General features: G+C 41.3%; 1 protein-coding gene across 1 annotated transcript in view; it reads left to right on the forward strand.

The window, feature by feature from the left end:
• GLP1R (glucagon like peptide 1 receptor) overlaps positions 1–21,935 on the forward strand; it is a 74,937-nt gene that overhangs the window by 17,342 nt on the left and 35,660 nt on the right. Inside the window, exons 6-7 of the mRNA XM_088524281.1 lie at positions 8,616–8,712; positions 10,050–10,160. Of these exons, the coding sequence (XP_088380407.1) occupies positions 8,616–8,712; positions 10,050–10,160 (208 nt within the window). The remainder of the gene's footprint in view (positions 1–8,615; positions 8,713–10,049; positions 10,161–21,935) is intronic.

The raw sequence follows: 21,935 nt of genomic DNA on the forward strand, positions 1-21,935 counted from the left end.
GATGCAGGCCAGGAGCCTGCTGGCCGCCTTGGCCGCAAGGGAAATGCAGCGTCTAACAGGATTTCTGTTGGAGAAAGGGATGCAGTATCAGACGTTAGCTCTTCCAGTTTATATGATGGGTTCTGGTGTGTAAGAACATAAAGATATTCCCATTAAAATTTCTATTGAAATAACTTATTCAGTCTGAGCTTAACTTCAGGCAAGTTGTTTGGGGCCTTATTTGTTGGCCTGTGTTGCTTCTGCCTGTTTTGCCTGACCAGAATAGAGTCCATGGGTAGCATCTTGGGGACCTTTTTCCTTTTGGTTTATGGCTTTTTGTTTTTAATGCTTCTCCATATTGTTCCTGTCTTATTTTTGATAAACCAAGCCCTTGAAATATAACCTTTGGCAGCCATGTGGGTTGAGTTCTAAAAGGTATATGCTGGCTGTAAAACACCACACTGCATCCCAATAAACAAGTATCATCTCTACTGTATATACTGCAGTACTGCAAGGATTTTGGTGTACGGTTCTGTCCTATCCAAATGTAATAAGACAACAATGTGGTTCTATCTGTGCCTTGTCATTTACCCAGTGTTTGAAAGGAAAATGGAGGAAACTTCCAGAAAGTGAGCTTCAGTGACAGAATTTGTTGTGTACTCCATTCTGAAATGTGTTGTAAATGTTGATGAAATGTCTAGGAGCTTGCAAAGGTGCTACATACAACTAACTTGAGCTGCAACGATGATGAGCTACTGAGGGGTTAACTTGGCATTAGTTGAAATAAACCACTGCTTTCAACTGGACCCGTAAAAGCCATAGAGATTTAATTGCATTCTTGAGCAATCTCTAAACAATAATAGATGCAGAACCCATAAAATTATATACCCAAGATTTTTTTCAATAGCCTTGTGGTAATTATTTCCATATCATATCCTTTATCTTCTTGAATTGGAGAATTAAGTTTGTTTCCTCAGTGTTTGAGGAAAATGAGCAAGTAACAGTACTATATTTTTTAACTGGGAACGTGTTCAGTGAGAGAGAAGTCTGTCAAGGTCAATATCTAGGGGTTTGTATTATTGCTAATGAATTTATCGCAGGGATCCCAGTGATGGGGTGCAGAGTGATGGCCAGACTTACATTGCTGTTTAGTGCATGTGATCCTGCAAAAATAGCTCTCTGCACCTTGCTTTCTGGTTCTCTACCACAGTTCTTGACAGCAAGTGCCTGTTATTCAAAGTCACTTGAAAAGCTAAGGCAAACTCCTTGAGATGCTTGGATGGGAAAAAGAAAATAATCTGAGAGTTTCTTACCCAGTGAAAATACAGAAGGTTATCCATAACAAAGCAATGTCCTCTCCATCCCTGGGCTGTGGTGAAGGTCTCTAGCAGCAGTAGGTACCCGTGAGGAGGCACCTGAATTCCTCCACTGATCTCTTCTAGTTCTAGCAACCCTTTTCCTCCTCATTGTCCTTGTGCTTACCATTGTGATGGTAAAACTTATCATACTATTTTAGTGGAAGGCTGAGTGCCTCTTCCAAGAATGTGCACTACACTTTGTTCTGAAGCCATGAGGGAAGCTTTTAGATGCTTTTGACTTCAGCTTTGCAGGTTCCCCTGCTGCCTCAGCACCACTCAACATGACTACTGTTCTTTAGTGTTCCTAGTGCTGCACCTTTGTATCTACAATGCAGTTTAGAGCCTTTATGCTGCTGTCTTGCCTGCCCTATTGCATAAGGGTGTCTGTATTAAGTGCTCCTTAGAAGAGCACTTCGCAGACCTTGTCTCTGGATCTGCAAAGCACAGTAAAATCTCTTCTTACAGAAGTCCTGTGATAATTTAATTCTCATAAGTACTGGCAGATTGAGTCTCTGCTAAAATTGTGAGATTGTTCTGTGGTCTCCCAGAGTTTGGTAGTTACTGTTTCTTTTGAATTTTGCATTTTCTTTTGTCTCTCTGCATAACTCTTATAGTTTCTTTTGTCATGCTTATGACTGGCTCAAGCAATAAGTCTTTGGCAACATCATTTACCAGAACAAATGAAGGGAGTTAAAAATGAAAATACCGTTTACTGATATCAGTAGCTGTCAGACTAAATACGTGCCTGTTTTCAGCTGTAAGCATACTGATTTGTGGGTCCTGTAGAGACCATAGACACCTCCATTCAGGTCGGCTCTTCACAGGGTAGATGGAAATGGTGCATGGAGCTGCCCTTATCCTGCATCTGTCCATCACTGAGGACAAAGGCAACAGCAAACTTAGCTTTGTACCAATTTGAGTCTAACATACCTGACCTACAGGAGCTTAATTTATGTGTCTCTAGAAGGTAATGCTGAGTTCTGTAGCATGCTGAAACATTAGGCTGGGTTTTATTCTGTTATCTAAACCAGCTTGCATAGTATATGAGCATTAAAAAAAAAAAAAGGCTGCCTTGACATATTTGCCTTTGAATGCCAAATATTTTGTCTTGATCCAGAAAATGACAGGGGCCAGCAGCTATTATACTCACAAGAATGTATCTTGTCAAAACAAAAATTTTAGAGAGGAGGGGAAAAGAATGTTGCAGTTAGGGTTTTAAAGCAGGAATGAAGCATCACGGAACAGATTGGAGAGGTTTGACTACAGGGTGAAACCCTGAGCCTTGTGGTCAGTGCTGATGAATTCATCTGCACGTTTAGGCAGCTTATCTGAGTGATTCATGGAACATGAAGCCACCTGAAGAGGGAACTGCCTCTGCTTAGTCAATATTGACATATTTAGAGTAGGGTTATGGCTCTAGTCACTTCTGGTTTTGTTTTTTAAGATACCTTGCTTAAAGACTCCAGACGGAAACATTCAGTATTTGGAAATCTGCCTTCACAAATCTCTTCAGAAGGTGGATACATGCATCATATTTTTTTTTTTTTATCTTGCAAGAATGAGTCTTAAAGTAAAATTAAAAAAAAAAATGGTGGAGGATGATTAGAGCTCTCTTCCCCTTGGTTTTGGGCTTGCATGAGTATAAGCACATCCATACCTTTATTCTGAATCTTTGTAAGTGGTGGAAAAAATGCATACTGGCAAGCCAGGCCGCGGGACCATGTGGTGTAGTGGTTACTTTCACCTGTGAGAGGAATCCTGACATCAAGCCTTTTTTATTACTATTTTTAAAAATTTATACATATTCTTGCCCTTGATGGGAATACTGTTTGTTCTTTAGGCTGCTCTTCAGACGGGCTGGAAATGAGTTTTTGCAACTTATTAGGCAGAGGATGAAATGGAGCTGGGATCATGGATGCTCCTGGCAAGGTACTGAGAGCACAGGCTTAGAGGTGTGCTGTGTGTCTGAGGTGTGCTCTGAGGCTGGCATGAGTGAAGCAAGTGGGCAAATGCCTCTTCTATGCACTGATCAAATTTAAGTGCCTACTTAATGCTTGCTCTCGAGTTCTGCATTCAAAAATCTGAAAGCATAAAACTTCAAATCCTAATCTTAAAACAGTGACAGAATAGAGGGATCAAAGTTGTTTTCAAAACTTCCCCTTATTCAAGCCTGGTGATAGTGATTTCCCTTTTCCTTAAAGGCCTGGTTGTAAATGCTAAGCTGCTGCAGCTTAGGGGGAAACTCAGCTGGCAAATGTGACCACGGAGTTTGTGGCAGGGCCTGGAAATGCCCTTTGCGGGAGCTCATCTGCTGCCTCTCCTTGCTGGCAGGGAGGATGCAGAAAGGGCCTTTCGTTAAGCTCTTGAGCTGCTGAAGTCACTAGTTCATTAGTAACTAAGGAATAAAAGCATTTACAGGAAAAGCTCCTGGAAGCTGGCAATAGACTTTTCTCTCAGAGAAAAGCTATTTTGATCCACTGTTTGCTCTCTTGCTGTTTTTTTTTTTTTTTTTTTTTTTTTTTTTTTCCTTCCCCCTCTTCCCTCCCTTGTCTGAAGGATGAGGGATTTGTCCAGTGTGGTCCAAATGCTAATGAATTATCTTGTAAAATATGACTTTGGAGGCATAATTAATGTTATATCAGTCAGACAGCTTTAAAGAAGGGGCTGAGAATAATGACTTACCTCAAAGGGTCACTTAGTCTTGCATAATGTATGATGACCACATTAAACTCAATATTGAAATTGCACAGTGTAATAAAGGAGGGAAGAAGGACGTAATAAATATGGAAATCTGGGAGATGCCAGACATTGTAAGCATGATCTCATGGTCTCTGGGAAACCTGTTGCTCAGGTGTGTTAAATGATGCCTCTCCTGCACAATCTGTAATGGCAACACTGTCACTTTTGATGTACCTCCTCCTCTGATGTGCTCCCTGCACCAATACATTCACTTAAGTCTGAAACCTTTGGAAAGGTTTGGAAACCAGAAATGGCCCTTCTGCAGGGAAGGGCTGTCATGCCATTGAAGGTATGGTGGTAGCAGATCACAGCAGAACTTTCAGAGGTGTCAGTGGTATGTTCTGCCCCTTTTAGGCTTCATTTTCCAAGTCAGTTTTGTCCTTAATTCATGGCCTTTCAACATATGATGCATAGAATAAAGCTGTGAAGTGGCCAGTTTATCTGTTGAAAGCAGAAGCGGAAACTGTTCATTACAGAAGGGGGGAAAAAATAGAAATCAGAATAAACATAGCTGGTAATATTGTAAGGTCTTTTTTATCTTAAAAATAGTTGCTGTCCTGATGTGAAGCAGAATAGGCTTGAAATAATATGCTGCATTGGCCTTGCTTTTCAAAAGGGGCAGTGAAATTTATAACTGACGCAGCAGTCCCTAGTTAAAAGGTTATAAACCTAATCTGTACCCTCCTTTCATGAGGTAGATCTGTCATCATTCCTGTCTGAGACAAGAAAACCAAGGGTGTACCAAACTGGGTTCAATGCCAGGTTGCCTAGCTTTTGCTTCTGAAGACTAATATTAGCAGTTGAGAGGTCTTAGCTACAGAATCACGTTGAACTCCTGACAAATTGAAGTCTCTTGCATGTCCTGGAATGATAAAGGTGTGAGAAAACTGTGAGAGAAGGGTTCCCATAAAAAGGAGATAAGAAATAGGGAAGGATTCTCCATCTTCTCTCCTATGTAAGACCTTGGATGTGGTGGGAGAAGAGGAAAGAAAGTAATCCCAGGAGGTATCAGCTGCTTCTGAAGGTCTGGGAAATCTCCCTTCCACTCTGAATTCTGCGGTTACATGGAGGACTTCATCTGCCTGAGCCCCTTGTGTTGCTCTGTGCTCAGACTGAAATAACACTTTCACAGCAAGAATCATCTTCATCTGCACAAATACCATTTCCTGGTACAGCAGGAAAGTTGAAAAGTGATTAAAAAGCTTCTTTTTACAGCAGGCTCAATGAAGACAAATGGCAACGATAGAAAGAGACTTTCCTATAAAGGTGCTAAGGATTTCTAACGAATTCTGTCTTCAGATGTTGAATGAGCTAATTTATCACCAGAGATTAATTGTGTTTAATTATATAACTAAAGTGGAAGTTTCCTAGTCTGTCTGCTCTTGCTCGTCTTATTTTTTCTGAATCCATTTTATGCCACTTAGCTGAACCATTACTTACCTCCTTAATGTCCTTCACCTCTTCTTGTTTTTCCCACCTTAACCAGTCATCTATGTGTTCATCCTTATCTCCTCCTCTCTTTGTTTAATAAATCTTCATCACGCTAATGCTTTTTCTATGGCTGGGTACAACTGAAAAACAGCAAAAATAATAATTAAAAGTGCTTATAAAAATATCCTATGTTTAATAATACTATTTGCATTGTGTGTTTGCTCAAAATTCCTTGCACTGACCCCCGAGACCTTGTCTTCATACAGGAACGTTTAGTGCTCTAATGCTGAAGTAGTAATTAAATAACTTGTCAAGAATATATGGTCTCCTCTATTTGAGTAACACCTGGCACTGCAGATCTGCAGTGCTGTGTAGCTAGAGGCTGTTGTTTATCTGCCCCAAAATCTCTGGAAAGTCTGAATTAATTTAAATTTGATTTTAATATATGCTAATCTCTCTGATAACAAAATGTGATATTTAGCTAAAGCAGAGAATAAACTGTTGAAAGAACAAATTAGGTAGTCCTGGCATTGTATTTGATTGTCTTATTACAATAGTCTATAGATAATAGAAAGCTGTCTACCAAATCAGTCATCCCCACACAAGAAGTGTATCTATTTTATTATTATGGCTTGCTAATCTCCTTGTTAGAGTTGTCTTACCACATTATGAGAAACCAATATAAATAGAATGTTTCTACTTTTCCATTAAATGGAGAGATAGGAGCTTTCTCTTCCCAAGCTGTAATTAGAGCTGGTTATACCTGCGTTCTTGCAGACAATAGATAAAAACTTGATTTAGAGAGGTGAGGAGGGAAACTTGTTTTAAAGGCTTGCTCATTTCAAAGGAGCTCATTTTCTTTGGGCAAACACTTTTTTTAGGCTTATGGGATGTTTACACAGGTAGTCTCCTTTTTTTTTTTTTAATGAAACTCTGTATCTTGCTTTGCTTTTCATAAATAATGTATAAGGCAGTATTTGATTATACTGAAGGGGCCATATGTGCATGAGCAGCAATTGCTTTTTGGTTAGACATGTCATAGCTTTTAATACCTTCACGAATTATAGCAGGTGATAATTTTGCAAGAATTAATACTAAAAATTGCTCATTTTAATCCTCACTGGAAGATGTTAACATGGCTGTGAGGATGGAGACCAGTATTATATAATTTGCATAGCTAGCTTTGCAAAATGAAGAATTTTTAAATGATGGAGGACCTGAAAGTTACTCTGTCAGGATTATCTGGCATAAACTTAAATTTGCAATCCTTTCTTTCTCTCCCCATTTTCCCATCATCTACTCCCTGTTCAGGCTACAGAGTTTTGTGGATGGCATTTTAGTTCTGGAGGTGGTGGTTGTATGCTTTTCTCCACTCAAAGCCCTAATTTGGGCAGTGATGTTGTATTTTCCCTTTAGGAATATTGAGCACAGATAGCTACAACAGAGGTTTTTGTGTATCTGTAGGCCCGTAGAATTATGACTCAGGGAGCACACTTTTTACATGCAGGAATTTGGTACAGGCAAGTTTTGGCAGCCCCTATTGGCAAGGGTGAGATGCGACCAGGATGATTTAAATCAGCAAGACAAGGGTCAGCTTTCCAAAGACCTGCAGGCTTGATCTTGTTTTGACTTCAGTGGGAGTTTGCTAAATTCTTTGGAAATTTTTAGCTGTGAGGCCCTAGCTGCAGTCACGAGTTGCATGTAAATGTATGCAGCTACCATTCCCTAAACACAATGTGGATATCTACCAAATGCTGTAGCTCTCATGATGTGTTTGAGAGCATCTTTGTGATTTAAGCTTAATGGTTTAATCCAGGCAGAAGCATGATGTATATGGTTTTTCTTTTCAAACTTTTTTTTGACCTGGAAGGATAGAAAATGAGAGAGGAATCGAAAAAATTGTAGTCCAAAAATGCCAGTTCTACTTCTAAACCTTCTAAACCAGGGTGGTTTCACTGGCGACTTTTCAAGTTGCATTCTTTGTAATGTACAGCATCCAGTCTGGCACTTCTCAAAATTCAATATATGTTTAAAACGATGCTTTCCCAGGACCTTTGGGTAAAGAACTCTGGGAAGAAACTCCCAGGAGTTTCTTGACCCTCTGAAAAGGCTTAGCAGTACAAATGCAAAAAAAAAAAGGCAGCTGAAGCGGTGAGGATGAAATTACAAGATTATTAGGCCTCATGCTTCACTTCCTAAACTGATCAACAGCTGGGATTAAATGGCTCTTCATCCATGCGGTATTAGTGTGTTATACTATTAGGCTCATGCCGTTGATTTTACGTCTCTTTGAGACACCCATGCTAGGCCTTTCTCTGACAAAGTCTGCTGAGCTAGCAGTGTTATGGATTGCTTGGAGCCCGGTAATCTTTACGTTTATAATTTAGCTTATACAAATATAAGGAGAGTTGGTGTTGCCTTGCTGAAATGCAGTGTGTGAGCTGGGCCCCTGTGAGCCAGGGAGGGTTGGCAAGAGCTGAACCAGCTGCTGGTTCTAAGCTGTGGCTTAATAATAGCTGATTTCTTTCATGATCAGACAGACTTTATGATTTTTGTTTGTTTTTTTCCCCCTTTGACACTTGATGGACTCGGCAGTCTGTCGAACTGCAAGAAGGAGGTCCCTGCACTTTCTGCAGCTTCGGGGAAAATGGGTTGGATGCTGGGAAAGGTGATTTTCCATGGAAGGGAGCTGAGCTGGGAAAGATTTTTCTTTGGGCTCTGGGAGAATACTTGGGCAATACTGGCTGAATACAGGGAGTTAAGTTGGTCTTGTTCATGGGATAACAGAAGTTTTGCTGTTGGCAAGAAACCCTCTGCCGAGAGGTCTTGTTGCTGTTCTTTTGAGAATTAAGTCACACAATTAAGACATGTTTGAGAGCACAAGCCTAACTTAACATGGGTTTTATTTGAGGACACAGAGTACAAATAGATAGAAGGTGATTTCTTTGGCTGTACTGAGGCAAATACACAGCAGTTTCTCACCTTCCTTATCATACTCAGTGCTATCTGGGCTTGCTGGTAGTTATCCTCGCAGCCCCCTAGTTTGGCTGCATGCAAAACATGCAGTTTAAATGCTGCCATGTCTGAGACTTGTGATTTCTCTTTCAGAGCTCAGATGGGTCCCTTTCTGGGGTTGTGCAGAAGTGGAAGGAGTATCAGCTTCAATGCCTGAAATACTTGTACGAGGCACCCCCCATTGTGGCAGGTAAGCCTGCTTAGTAGGGGTAGAGATATTAATCTTTTAAATGCCTGGTAACAGTGGCTAGGAAGTGATCATGGGCTTGAAAGCATTTCTGCAGCTTGCTTTCCAATCTGTTTCTTCTTTATTCCATTCTTTTCAGCCTCCTGTTGATGTGTGACGGTCATCCCCCTGTGGAGGGCAAGCAATTTGTGGAAGGATTTCACAGTCAAGCTGTTCCATTCTAGGTCGAGAGTGGCATCCTATGCATGCTAGTGTGATACACCTGCAACTTCTGTAGGGTCAGGGTTTGGAGCAAGCACCAATGTTCGTAGAGCTGATCAGCTGTAGAATCATAGGAAACTTAGGACCATGCTGTTTGACCTGGTAGTACCTGTGAGGCGTGCAGGCGGTATAAATTGCCTTGAGCATTCCAGCATTGTATAATGCTGGAATGGCTAAAAAGTGCCATAGTGACAATGAGAATGCAGCTTGTCTTAGCAGTTGAGCTGCTGTAATGAGATGAGCGCAGCTGTGGCGTGCTCAGCATCATCGTGTTTAGAGGACGCTGGTGACTTGTCAATGACACTCACAGCTGGGCATGGTACGGCCGATCCTACATGCTCCAGTGCTTTGGTGACATACTGGAAGAGATGAGATGGGTCTAAAGTTGTGTCTGTGAAGAATTATTTCCAAAATGTTAATTTTTCTTCTCTTGGCTATGTTACTGTTACTGCAGAATGAGAGAGAGAGAGAGAGACTGAGCAGTGGCTGATGAGAGCAATGGTGGCAGGGAAAGATTCATCTCCCTCTGCTCCATTATCTCGTTGAGCGGTTGAGTGCTGCCCTCTAAGAATGACAGTTTAATAAATCTGAGGTTGAAGGATGCTCATGTTGATTAAGCTGTAATACAAAGTTATGGTTGTGTGTGGGTATTTTGTTGATGGATCTATCTATTAGGTTAGACTTTCCAACAAGTGTGACTGTCAGCTGGTTCTTGGGAATGATTGTCTACAGTATCCACAGCAAAAAAAAATTTAGATGAAACTGACATATGTAAGGGTATAAACAGGAAAAGACAGAAATGGATTTGTCATGAGTTGCCTTTATTGTCTCTTAGTTTAGTCAAAGATCCGAGACTGCTGTTTAGTTCCCTTCTTAACTCTCCTATCGTGTGAGGACAAGCAAGGCTTTCTTTTCTTGTCCAAAAGAGCTTAACTCCAAATCGAAGTTTAATTGCATAGCGTTGTTATGGCTTATATGCACATGTCCTTATTTCCTTTTATCTTCCAATCTTTGGAGTTTTCCACCTTGCAATAACAGCACTAGGCGCTGGCCTGACTTTCCTTTCCCTCTCCCTGCAGAAGGCAAGTTCTGCAACCGGACGTTTGACAACTACGCGTGCTGGCCGGACGGGCTGCCGGGCACCTACGTGAACGTGAGCTGCCCCTGGTACCTCCCCTGGGCTAATGCAGGTAAGAGCCCACCCTCACCAGCGCAGCTTTCACCTAGCCTTGTTTTACTCATGCAGCCATTGCATGGGTAGAACAGCAGCAAATGCAGTCAGTCCTCTGCAGTAGAGGAGTAGCAACTGGGCTCAGTATGACGTGCTCTATCTTCATTTAGGAGGAGCAAATAAGAGGGGCGATTTCTTTTTAAGGGGAAGGTTGTATTTAGTTTGGAGTTTTGCACTCCATTGCTTCCACTGCCTGAAAGGTGGTGGCTAATAATCAAATGGTAGCTTGATGCTTTTTTGGAGTTTGTCTAACAGTAGTAATAGTGCATTGAAAACTGAGATAAAAGAGGCAAAGCTAGAACTTGGTTCTTCCTACAGTGGGTAAAGGTGGAAGAAGGTAAGGTAAAAGTGCTGCTAAGGCTTTGTGCTACTTCCTTAGCTTTATGTGGTTTCCTGGCTATTTTAGTTATCTTATTTGTCAGAATGCTGCAAGATGAAGGTACAGGCAGTGGTTGCAGAGGCTTTTTCCTAAAAGACAGGACATGGCCTTTAGAGATTTTTACACCCTGTTGTGCACAGACTTCCTGTAAATGTAAGACATAGCAGAGCCCTTCATCTGGTATGCTTCCACTGAGCCTTCAGTTACATGCGTGGTTTGTCTTCTGTGAAAACCTTTCTCGGGTTTGAAGCATAAATGTAACAATCTATTAACTAATTACCTTGACAGCTAAGTTCCAGCACTTAGCTGCTCTTATTGCTGAGTGGGAGAGGTGCTTGAAAATGTTTGATTATGGTGTGCGGAAGAAGTGTTGACCCTTCAATTTTTTGTCTAGCTTTAAGCTTGTGGTGGGAGGAAGGAGGTAAAAGTTCCCCAAAATGTAGTTGCTGAGTCTGGCTTGCTATTTTCACTTTTACCGGGGTATCTGCTGTGCTAACAGTTAGGGACACTTGCTTAACAGGCACATTTGTGGTGTGGCAGGGAAGGAAATTTGCTTTTGGGGACAAATGCCCTGTTCTGTTGTTCTTGCGCTGGTGCCCCAGTATCCCAGTGCTATTTTGTTACCCACTCTATTTTGCCTGCTTTGGTGAATGACCCGTATGCTTTGACAGTTCTGCTGGTTGTGTTGAATGTGTGTGTTGGTTGGGAGTGAAATTTTCTGGATGTCTTGCTCTGTTTTCCTAGGGTAAATATTTCTTTGTTGCTAAGTCCATATTTATAACTTCTGCAAAGCTTTTATGTTATCTCAACTGCATTGGTAGAAATAACTAGTTTGGTAAACTCTGAAGTTAACATGCTGCGTGCTTATGCTGAAGTAGTCTTCTAGATATTTAAAGCTTGTTACAGGATTAAACTCCTTTCTGAAGCTATTTACTGGTACTCTTTAAGCCTCTGTGCACATAGCTATATGACTTCCAATTGCACTTGAAAGCATCACTGCTGGAGAGAGCCAAGCTTTAACACAGTACTGCAGATTAATAAATTATTGGAATGTGGAGTGTCTTTCATACTCTTGGAAATAATAATAATAAAAAAAAACAATTATCCTGGAAACCAAGTGTTTATTTCAATGAAAAGAATAACAGCATTTTGTGTAACCATAGGGCTTCCTAGGGAGGATCACAAAAGGACTTCAGAAAGCAATTATACCTTTGGACTGGTTCCCTTGCTGTGCATACACCTCAATCCATATTTTGCCAATAAGGAAGACGAGTGGAACAGGGAGGTCTTTCCTGCTGTGGTATAGAACAAGAAATTGATGTCAATGCCAAGTATGCAATTTAGGGGCCTCAATTCCCATGATGTGGTGCTGTTTCTTCACATCTTGTGAAGTCATGTTCAAAGTGAATGCTAACAGACTGCCAGAATGGAGTGTAACATCTTTATAATGGAAAATCTAAAGCAGTAGAAAACTGGACCTCCTGTTTCCTGCAGTAATCAGTAACTCATGCATACTGCTTGTTTTTGCTTAGCACCCCACTAAGAAATTAAAATAGACTCTAGCACTGCTGGCTGCAGAGCTTTTGTTTTCTTCACATAATGAACATGGAGAAAATGATGAGACTTTGTTTGCATACTATATGTCTTTGGTGAAGTTCAGCATTTAAGGATAGAGTGCTTCAACCAAGCTTACTCCATTTAAGACATCTGTATGATTAGCAGACAAGTTCTCAACTGCCTAATGAATTCTCGGGGACTTCACCTGATATGTGGGAGTCCCTGGGGAAATAAATCTAAATGCTCAAAACTGTCTACTATTTATGATGGGGTACTGAAATGGAGGAAGCATTGAGTATAAGTCTCTTATAATCTGGAAATTCCTCCCAAAGCATGTAAGAATTTAAAGCAGGAACAGGTGACCCAGGAGGAATACAGGGATACTGTCCCGGTATGGGGTTAGGAAAGCCAGAGTCCACCTGGAATTGAATCTGGTGAAGGACTCAAAAGGACAAGAAGAAAGGCTTCCAAAGGATAGCAGGAGTGAAAGAAAGATGAGGGGAAATGTGGGCCCTTTGCTGAATGGGTCAGAGGACTTGGTGACAAGGGACATTCTTCTCCCCCCTGCCCCCCCCCCCCCCAAAAAAAAAAAAAAAAAAAAAGACTGCAGTAGTACTCAATAACTTTTTTTCCCTGCAGTTTTTACTGATAAGTTTACCTTCAGGAATCTCAATACCATGAGACCAGGAGGAAAGGCTGGAGCAAAGAAGAGTTATTCCTGGTGGTGAAGGGTCAGCTTAGGAAACCTTTAAACTGCACAAGTAAGTCCCTGGGACTTGATGCATTACACCCACAAATGCTGAGGGATCTGCCTGACATCAGTGCAAAGCTACTCTCAATTGTCTTTAAAAGGTCACACCCATCAAAGCAGGTTACTGAAGACAGAAAAGGCCATTCCTATCTTCCAGAGAAGAAAAGAGGAGGATCTTGGGGAACAACGTGCCAGTCAGCCTCACTTTGATACCTGGGAAGGTGATGGAGTAAATAAACCATTTCCCAGCATGTGAAGGTCAAGAAAGTGACTGAGAGTAGTCGACATGGGTTTACAGTGATAAAATTAAACCTCCTCAGCCTGATAGCCATCTATCATGAGATGCCTCGCTTGCTGAACAAGGGAAGAGTAGTGGATGCTGTTTTCACTTTAGTAAGGTTTTTGACACTCTCTCATGGTGTCCTCACAGAAAAGACTGATAAAGTACCGACTAGATAAGTCGACAGTAAGATGGACTGAAACCTGGCTGAACTGCTTGTGATCAGTGGCCTAAAGTTCAGCTGCAGGTCAGTCCCAGGTAGTCTAGACAACTGTGAAATCCAAAGCTATTTGACATTGTTAGTGACCTGGACAATGTCAAGGTGTGTGCACTCAGGAAGCTTCATGGGATGCAAAGCTGCAGGGAGTGGTAGATAACCTGATGATTGTGTGGCCACTCAGAGGGAATTGGCGGGCTGGGGAAATTAACTTCTTATGATAACCTCTCTGTTCAACAAGGGGAAGTGCCAAGTCCTGAACATGGACCAGTTTCCCTTTGCTCAGTCCTGGTGAGACCATGCTTGGAGTGCTGTGTCCAGTCCTGATCTCTGTGCTATGAGAGACATGGTGCACTACACTGAGTCCAGCAAAGGGCCATGAAGATGATGAAGGGGTATGAGGAGAAGTTAAAAGGACTGGGACTCTTCAGCTGTAAGAGGAGAAAGAGCTGGGATTGTTATCAGTGTGTATAAATGCCTGACAGCATAAAAGAGTAAAGAAGATGGAGCTGGATTCTTCTCAGTGGTGCCCAGTGCCAGGATGGTGGTCAATGGGAACAAAATAAAATACAGGAAAATCTGTTTAAGTGTCATGAAAACATTTTAAATGCAAAGGCTGTCAAACACTGGAACAAATTACCTACAGAAGTGATGGAGTCTTCATCCTTGGAGATATTCAAAACCCACTGGAACATGGTTCTTCTGCCCCTGCTTTGAGCAGCATGGTTGGACTGGATGATCTCTAAAGGTTCTTTTCCATCTCAACTACTATGTGATTTTTTTGTCATGTTTCTGACTTTCTGCAGATGTGAATAGTGTCATTTCAAACTGCCAGCTTAATTCCTGACTCCTCTTCCATCATAAACAACTAGGCTCTTTTGTTTTTAAACTGAGGCTCTGTGTAACCAGTTACCATCTGCTCTTGTACAAATTTCTGTTGTTGTCAGCTGAAATAGAGGGTGGGAGAAAAAGGCTTCACATGGTAGGAGCTTGTAGTATTGGAGCTCTGCTTGATCAATTAATAAATTTGCAGGCTTTGTACTTGAGCAGTCTTTCCTCTTGTTCATGTCCTCTGTCTTAGTAGCTGTTAGTCTTGACCCTGTCTCACTACAAACCGCAATAACAGATACAGCTCAGCAGGTTGACTATCTGGGTAGAAAGTTGAAAATCTTCAAAAGAAATTATTTAGCCACTTAGTAGGTGTCTGTGTCACTAGTCCAGTTCCACATTATGTTTTCACCTTCTACCACAGAATTACTGTGTGTGAGTTCTTGTTTCATTAATATGATAGCTTTTAAATCACTGCCTGTGTTGTGAGAGTGGGTTCAGCAGTAGTCACGATCTGTAAAGGCCAATCATGGTCTTCAGGTTGCCCTTCTACCTTAAATGAAACTTAGTGTTGTTCACTGTAAATGAACAACAGTAGGTGGATCTTTTTTTTTTTTTTCTCTAAGACTTGTAAATAAAACTGATATTCTTGAATGACTATGTCTAGCTGGTGGTGTGTGCATACAGCAACTCCAGACCAGGCATTCCCAAGACAAGCATGTGGAGGCAGGCTCACAGTTCTGGTGTGCAATGCCTGCAATCAGAAGGTTTTGTCTCCCAACATCGCTCCCCTTCAGATCGCAACTCTTCTACCCTCTTTTTAAAGCCCTGCTTGCTAAGGGAGATTATGAAGTACGGCCAGAAAAGTCAATACTGTCCCGGCTGTGTGTCAGCACCCTCTAAAAGTGTTGAGCTTGACTTCCTGATGGTGTTTTATCCACCATGTTATGTTTGGCTTTCATATATGTGTGTGTGTATATATATTTTTAGTGGTACCTCATTTTGCTGCTAATTAAATGCATCTATTTGTGTGACCGTGCAGAAAACTAGATTTGGAATTTTTATCTAATGAAATGTGTAGGCTTTTTTCCACCACTCTTTTTTTTAATGAAGATCCTGATTTGTGTGATTGCAGACACATCAGCATTTATCCACTTGAAGAAAATTGGTCGTTATGGTAGTGCCCTATCTCACCAGGGAATTGCGAAATTCAAATGCTAAGGACAACAGACTACTTGAATATTACACCATGCACAGAGAAACTGAGGCTTAGAGAAACCTTTGCTTCAATGCAGGTTAAACACTTACTTGTTCCTGGGCTGAGAAGCAGATACTGATGTGTCACTCAGCAGTATAGGGGCTGGGTATCAATCATAGCCTTGCTTATGCCAGGCTCTAACTCCATAGTAGGAGTTTATGAAGCCATCTGTGCACTCCAGTACCATATAAAATAGATTTGAGCATGCAATGGAGAATCTTGTTGGGGCAGTGAGGAGCAGTAACCTCAGTGTTAACTTTTTGTGGCCAAATACAGTATTCTGTTTGGGATACATGGATTAAATCCATAAACTTTCCCTTTAGGGAAAAGTGTTTTTTTTTTTTTTTTTTCATATTTCAAAGTGAAATTTTGAAATGCTGTGAAGATGCTAAAAGATTTTAGTGAATTAACAAAATAAACACATAGATGAATTTCTCTGTTGCCAATTTTGGTTTAATTCTGCCAATTCAGGCTTAATTCCTGCCGTGATTTATTTCCCTTCCCTCCCCATCCTTTCCCCCAGTAAAACATTTAGGTGAGATAAGACTGTTTTTGCACTTCCAAAGCCCCTTTCTGCTTCTTTGAAGCAGCAGTTTGATAGTGATTTAAACATTTAAACCTACATGGAATAGTCATTTGACCCCTGCTCTCCTTTGCTTCACTTCTGTTTGTGCCTATGTAGCTCCCACTGTTGGTTAAACCTTCAGGGGGAGATGCTCAAGTGGCAGGAGGGGGTTATTGCTAAAAGGTCTTGTTCTGTGGGGTTTCCAGCATAGATTTTGGACCATGGCCAAAGCTTATCCAAGACAAATTTCACACTTCTCTGGTTGCTGGAGTCAATGGTGTCGTTCCCATGTGTGCTTATGTACACACGTTTTGGGCCAAGCTTTGCCCTTAGTGCAAACCCAGAAAACCTTCTTGATTTCCCATGGTGCTGAGGTTCTTCTATGTGAAGTTTGTGAATCTTGCTACCAATGTTACACTGTTATATTTGGGCAATCACTATCTCAAAGTTGGGTCAGTGTAGAGCCTCCTAAGTGTTGCTTTGTGAAAGGCAGGCAGGCACCTCCAGTTTTTGTCCCTGGCAGTGTGCTCTTTCTTGTTGCCTTATATAATTTAAGGTCAGCTTACCAATAAAGCTGTGTAGATTTGGAAAACTTGGAGCTGTACAGTTTAGTTTAGTTACACTCCTTTGAGGTCCTGCTAGTTATTGTTTAATAGTGCGAAGTCCTTTTAATTAAAAAAAAAAAAAAAAAAAACACCTTCCAGAGGTACTAGTTTCAAACAAGAGCTGCATGAACAGTAACCACATCAATTGCTCTTGTAGACGGAACAAGTGCCTTTTGCTGGACGTTACAAAATCTTGTTCCAAGGAAACATCCAGATCAGCTCTGTCCCCTACCCTACCATGTCTTGCATTTAAGGCTCCTTTTCCAGTGTTCTCAATCTCCTCTCTGGATGACTGTACTGCTTTTTCTGATGTGTCTTTAGAAAAATGTAGGCTATGTGCGAGGCTTATGGTAGATTTAGGGCATTAGTTTCAGCCTGCAGAGATTATGTAGATTAATTTTGCTAAAGCTGTGAACTATAGGCAAACTGCTCTCTACTGCAATAGTTGTGGTGGAAATTGGCTGCCTGCTCCTCATTCTGCTTTAGTGTCTAGCTTAGTTCTGTCTACTGTTTAAATCATGAACAAAACAAGCCTTAATACTTATCTCCTGTTTGGTCTCTCCATCCTTAGAAGCTGCATTTATAGATTTATATAGTGGTAACAGCAATTCTTTGGATCCTATCCCCTGCTAGACAAGCAACAAGCATGAGCTGAGAAGGGTTGAGTTTGGGAGCCAAGAGAGTCCTCAGTGGGTCTTGTATCCCAAGGAAGCTGGGCAGAAGAGAGCGGAGCACCTTGTTGCATTGATCAAGGTGTTACCGCAGGTACGCAGAGTCTGTGGTGTGCCATATCCTAGCAGAGGATATGCCTACATGTACTTGGAAGTTTTGCTCCAGTGTTGTCTCATGAGCAGTGTGGTCCCATCAGTTTGCTGGGCCATTGACAAAGCCAGGTTTCCCAGCCGTAATTCTGTGTGTTGTTGCTTGTAGAACAGGAGGTCAGGGAAGGTCAGTGTCCAAGTGGTTGTGCTCTGAGGTATCTGCTAAACTGCAGGGTAAAATCCCCTGTCTGGCTGTTCCCCTTTCCCCAGTGGTGCCTGTGTTTCGACACTGCTCAGAGTCAGACAAGGAGGGAGGCTGGGCAAAGAATGCTGCTGTGCTGCCCGAGAGAAGACAGACACAGGTGGAAGTCACTTGCTTTTGTTTCTGAGGTCTCCTATGGGCAATGGTGATGAGGCAGTGGTATTTGGCTGCCATCTGTATGAAATAGACCAAAGGAAATCTTACATATTGCTTTCTGGAAGGGTCTGCAAAAGACCCTGCAACAAAGCTGGCAAAGACTCGTTCATGAGTTTTTCCTGAAAGATGGCTTTGAACTGTGTGTATGTGGCAATATTTAGTTCAGGGGACCAGATTAAACTTTACCTAGTTTAATCTTCCTCACTGTTTAATCATCCAATTTTCCTGTTTGTGATCTAATCAAAATCAAGATGGTTACCAGATGGCTATGTCAGTATATTTGCTTATCTTTTAATGCATAAAGAAATAAATTTCACTTAGAATATTGATTACAGTTCAGATGATTAGACATTTATTACATTTCTTTCCTTCTTTGCTTCAGTAAAACCAAGTTACCAGGAAACTTTAATGCTGGAAAGGGTTGTGACTTTTTTTCATTGGAAAACATGTCACCTTGCATTTCCTAACTTTAAAACAATTCAAAGGAGCTTTCAGTCCTTCGTCAGACTGAAAGCTATCTTAACCTAATTAGCAATTTCAGTTTGTTAAATACAAAGAAAAATAAAAAAACATCAACGTTCAAGTTCATCTCTGCATCTGTTCATTAGTCCCCACCCAGCAGTCAACCAAAAAGTTCTAGAACATATGTTGCTTTTCTCAAGGGTGAATGTAGGGGCTTGGAAGAAAAAAAAAAAACTTCATCAACAGATGTGTATTACTAATATGTATCTGCTGCGGGCTATGTGGAAAAGCAATTGTCTATTATTTGTTTAAAATAAGAAATGTATTTGTCAATAAATTGCTGGTTAACCTCAGACTGAGGAGTGTGCTATAGACAGTGGCTGGTGAGCCTTCAGGATGGGTTATGTGACTGCCTTTAGGGGCAATGAAAATCTGTGCATGCTGGTCACAACCAAAATGCAGGCATTCCTCATCAAATATTGTGATAGGAACAGAAGGAGCCTTTCATATAACCAAACATTGAGGTGTGCTTAGATGATGCAGGCAGCTGAAGGGAGTTTGTATGACAGGTACAGGTCTGGTTCCCTAAGGGCCTCTAGAAGAAGGCTAATGAGTAGGTCAATTTACCTTTCCTCATTGTTGGATTTAGCACAAAGGATGGAAAACCTTGCCACAGTATATCAGCTTTCTGTGACTGCATCTGTGGGAGGGATGCTTTTTTTTCAGTTATAGCTGTACAGTGTAACTGTATAACAATATTTCTTTGCTAAAGTAATTCCTTGAGATGTCAAAGACTTCAAGGCATACACTCTGCTTGAGTACTTGCTTCCAAGAGACCGTGAGCAGGTACTTTAACTGAGAAAGAAGTAACTTCGCATAGAGCTATAAAGAAGCTGCTGGGCAACCTCTCTACCTTGCCAATGCTTATCCAGAGGACTAAATTCAGCAGAGAGATTTGAGCTCACCAGTTTCCTTGCACTTGATCTGTGCTCTCGTTACATGTACAGTGAACTATACAGCAGTTGCCCGCTAACTTTGTATTTGTGTTTGGTGCCAGTATGCGCTTTTAAAGGAGGAGACCTCAACCTCTCTTCACATTTATTTCTACATTAAAAATGTAAATATTTAATTACTTTACACTTAAAAACTACCTTGTTTAAAGTTTTTATTTATGGTGGACAAAGAGAAAATGGAAATAATAAGGGCCTGAATAAACAAAATGCTTGTATGTGCTACATACTAAATGCTTTGCTGAAAGCAGGTTATTGTCTCTCTGGCCTTATCTAAAGATTACTAATTAGCTGAAGCATCAATTTCCCAATGCCCAAAGATGGGATAAACATGCTGTGCTTGATCTGCACAGCACAGCTTGATGCAACTTGTCAGAAGAACTGTATGATCTACAGCCTGTCTTGTCCTCCCTTCTACAAGGCTCCCTGCCACTTCCCTTGGTCTGATAATGTACCTCATGTCTAGTCCATATGTGTCCTCTCCCACAACAAGTTACTTCTGGTCTCATAGTGAGTGTGAAGAGCTCTTGAAAGGATGCTCAGATCAATTCAGGTGAAGACACATTTTTGACATTGCTGTATATTCAGTTGCTGTATGGAGAGGAGAACCATGCTCTTTGCCTCTTGACATTATTAGCTCTGAGTAGGTTTTCTACTAACTTTTCTGTCATGTTTGAAGTATTTTTGTTTGATAGGCAAAAAAATGTGGACTGACTTGAAAGGTCTCTATATGTAAGTAGCTTAATTGTGTAATGTTCTCCTCTTGAAGCCCATTTCACAAATGCAGCAGTAACTTGAAAATGTAGCTAAGCTGCATACACTGTAGCTGATTGCACTTCTCTGTTAATCATGTACACAAGAGTTGTGTAATATTTGCAATATTTTTCCACTAGTGAATTTTGCTGAAACCTTTCCCCCAACAGTTTTCTATGGGAGGTCAGATTTCCCCTGAGACCCAGGTCCCTGCCATGAAAGTTAGAAGTGTGTGAAAAAGCTTCTTTCTTAAATATGTTGCGAGTGTTGACTATTACAATTCCCATATATAAATTTAAGTTTGCCTTGAGTAGGAGCAAAGTCTTGCTGGGTAGAATGCTTATAGAAAATCTGGGTATATGACCCAGGACAATAATGACAGTGGTCGGTGGCATCCTGCCAGGTTCACCTGACCTTTCTGAAATAATTTACTTTCTTGGAATAAGCAGAAGTGAATTAGGCAAGAAAATGATCAAGCACTCATCAGCATATTTCCTTTGGAAGAAGAAGAAGAAAAAAAAACTTCCACACAAAACCTGATGCTTGCCCTAGTGCTTAATGAAGCTGGGCAACAACAATTTCCTTCAAAGAGAGTCAAAGCATGGATATATATGCAGAGAATATGGAGCTTGTGTGTCACTGGACCTGGGATAGAGCAGAGATGCTTCAGTGATTTCTCCTTTTTACGATGTTTAGTCAGAGCAGGGAGGACCTACCTAACTGTGATAGGGAGGGCTGAGGCCTGGGTTGAGGAGAGAAGAGAAGCACCGAGGTGCAGGAAGAGAGAGGCTGGAGTCAGGGTGCAAGCATTTTTTTTTAGCTCAAATGTTTTTGATGGGTGATGTGTAAGAGTAGAAGCTGAAAGAGGAATAGGAAATGAGGAATGAGAAGAACAGGTTAGTGGTAGATGGGTTGGACAGGAGCAGTCAGGTGAACGTTACAGGAATGGGTAGAGTGGGAGGAAGGAAGCTGAGGAGGGGAACGCAAGCAGGGAGAGAGGCAGTGGTGTGACAGCAAGTCAAAGGCAGAGAGGCAGAGAGAAGAGCAGTAAGAGGCTGGAGGAGGGTGAGGGCAGAAGAATTTGTTAGGGTATGTGTGCTACAGAGCTTGAAACTGCCCTTCAGGCTCCTCATGCTGTGCAGCAGTGAAATCCACTAGCAAAGGCTGCAGATTTGTTGCCATGTCACAGGGCAATGTCCTGAGCAGTAAGGGCAAATGCTCTATTTATTCTCATACCTGAGTTAGCTGGGGAAGAGTAGGAGTTTGCATAGCACTTCTAGAGCTTCTAACTGGGAAGTTGCCTCATATATACTTTTTCTTTATTGCTTCAGGCACTTTAGTGCACATATACAGAATTAATAAGGGTTTAACCCACGCAAGAGTGCACTGTTTGCTCGGTAAAAATATATCTCTTTGCTCTTTGAAATGTGTGAGATGCTTCATTGTATTTGTTCCCTTTTGAAGTAGCCAATTCCTTTACTTTCTGTAGATAGCGGGGAAATATTTACTGAATTATGGTCCTTCCTAAATGAAGTCTGGTTATTTGGATTCCTTTTCTTCATATGCTTTGCAGTTACCTGCACTAGGAGGTTTTATTTTGGGGGGATTTTTTGCTTTATCTTTGTAACTGCCCGCTGAGGGTTTATAAGGTAGAATTATTGTCTTGTTGGTTCTTTGAAGGGTTGTTTTTGAGAATAACTGAATACCAGTGATTTGCCTACCACAATAGCTGGGCAGTCTGTTTGCAGCACCCGCTAGTGGTTGCATCCTGCATCTTCTGGAGCTTCGTGTTGTCCTCAGATGTTCCATCAAACAACCGGTGTTTATTTGCACTCCTCCTTCCCTCTCCCTAACAAGTATACAAATTTAACATCCTACCAATTGGTTGTT

The sequence above is a fragment of the Tinamus guttatus genome, unplaced genomic scaffold (assembly GCF_059628265.1).
Source record: "Tinamus guttatus ecotype Peru unplaced genomic scaffold, ASM5962826v1 Tinamus_guttatus_pri_ptg000208l, whole genome shotgun sequence".
In the NCBI taxonomy this organism is placed as follows: Eukaryota; Metazoa; Chordata; class Aves; order Tinamiformes; family Tinamidae; genus Tinamus; species Tinamus guttatus.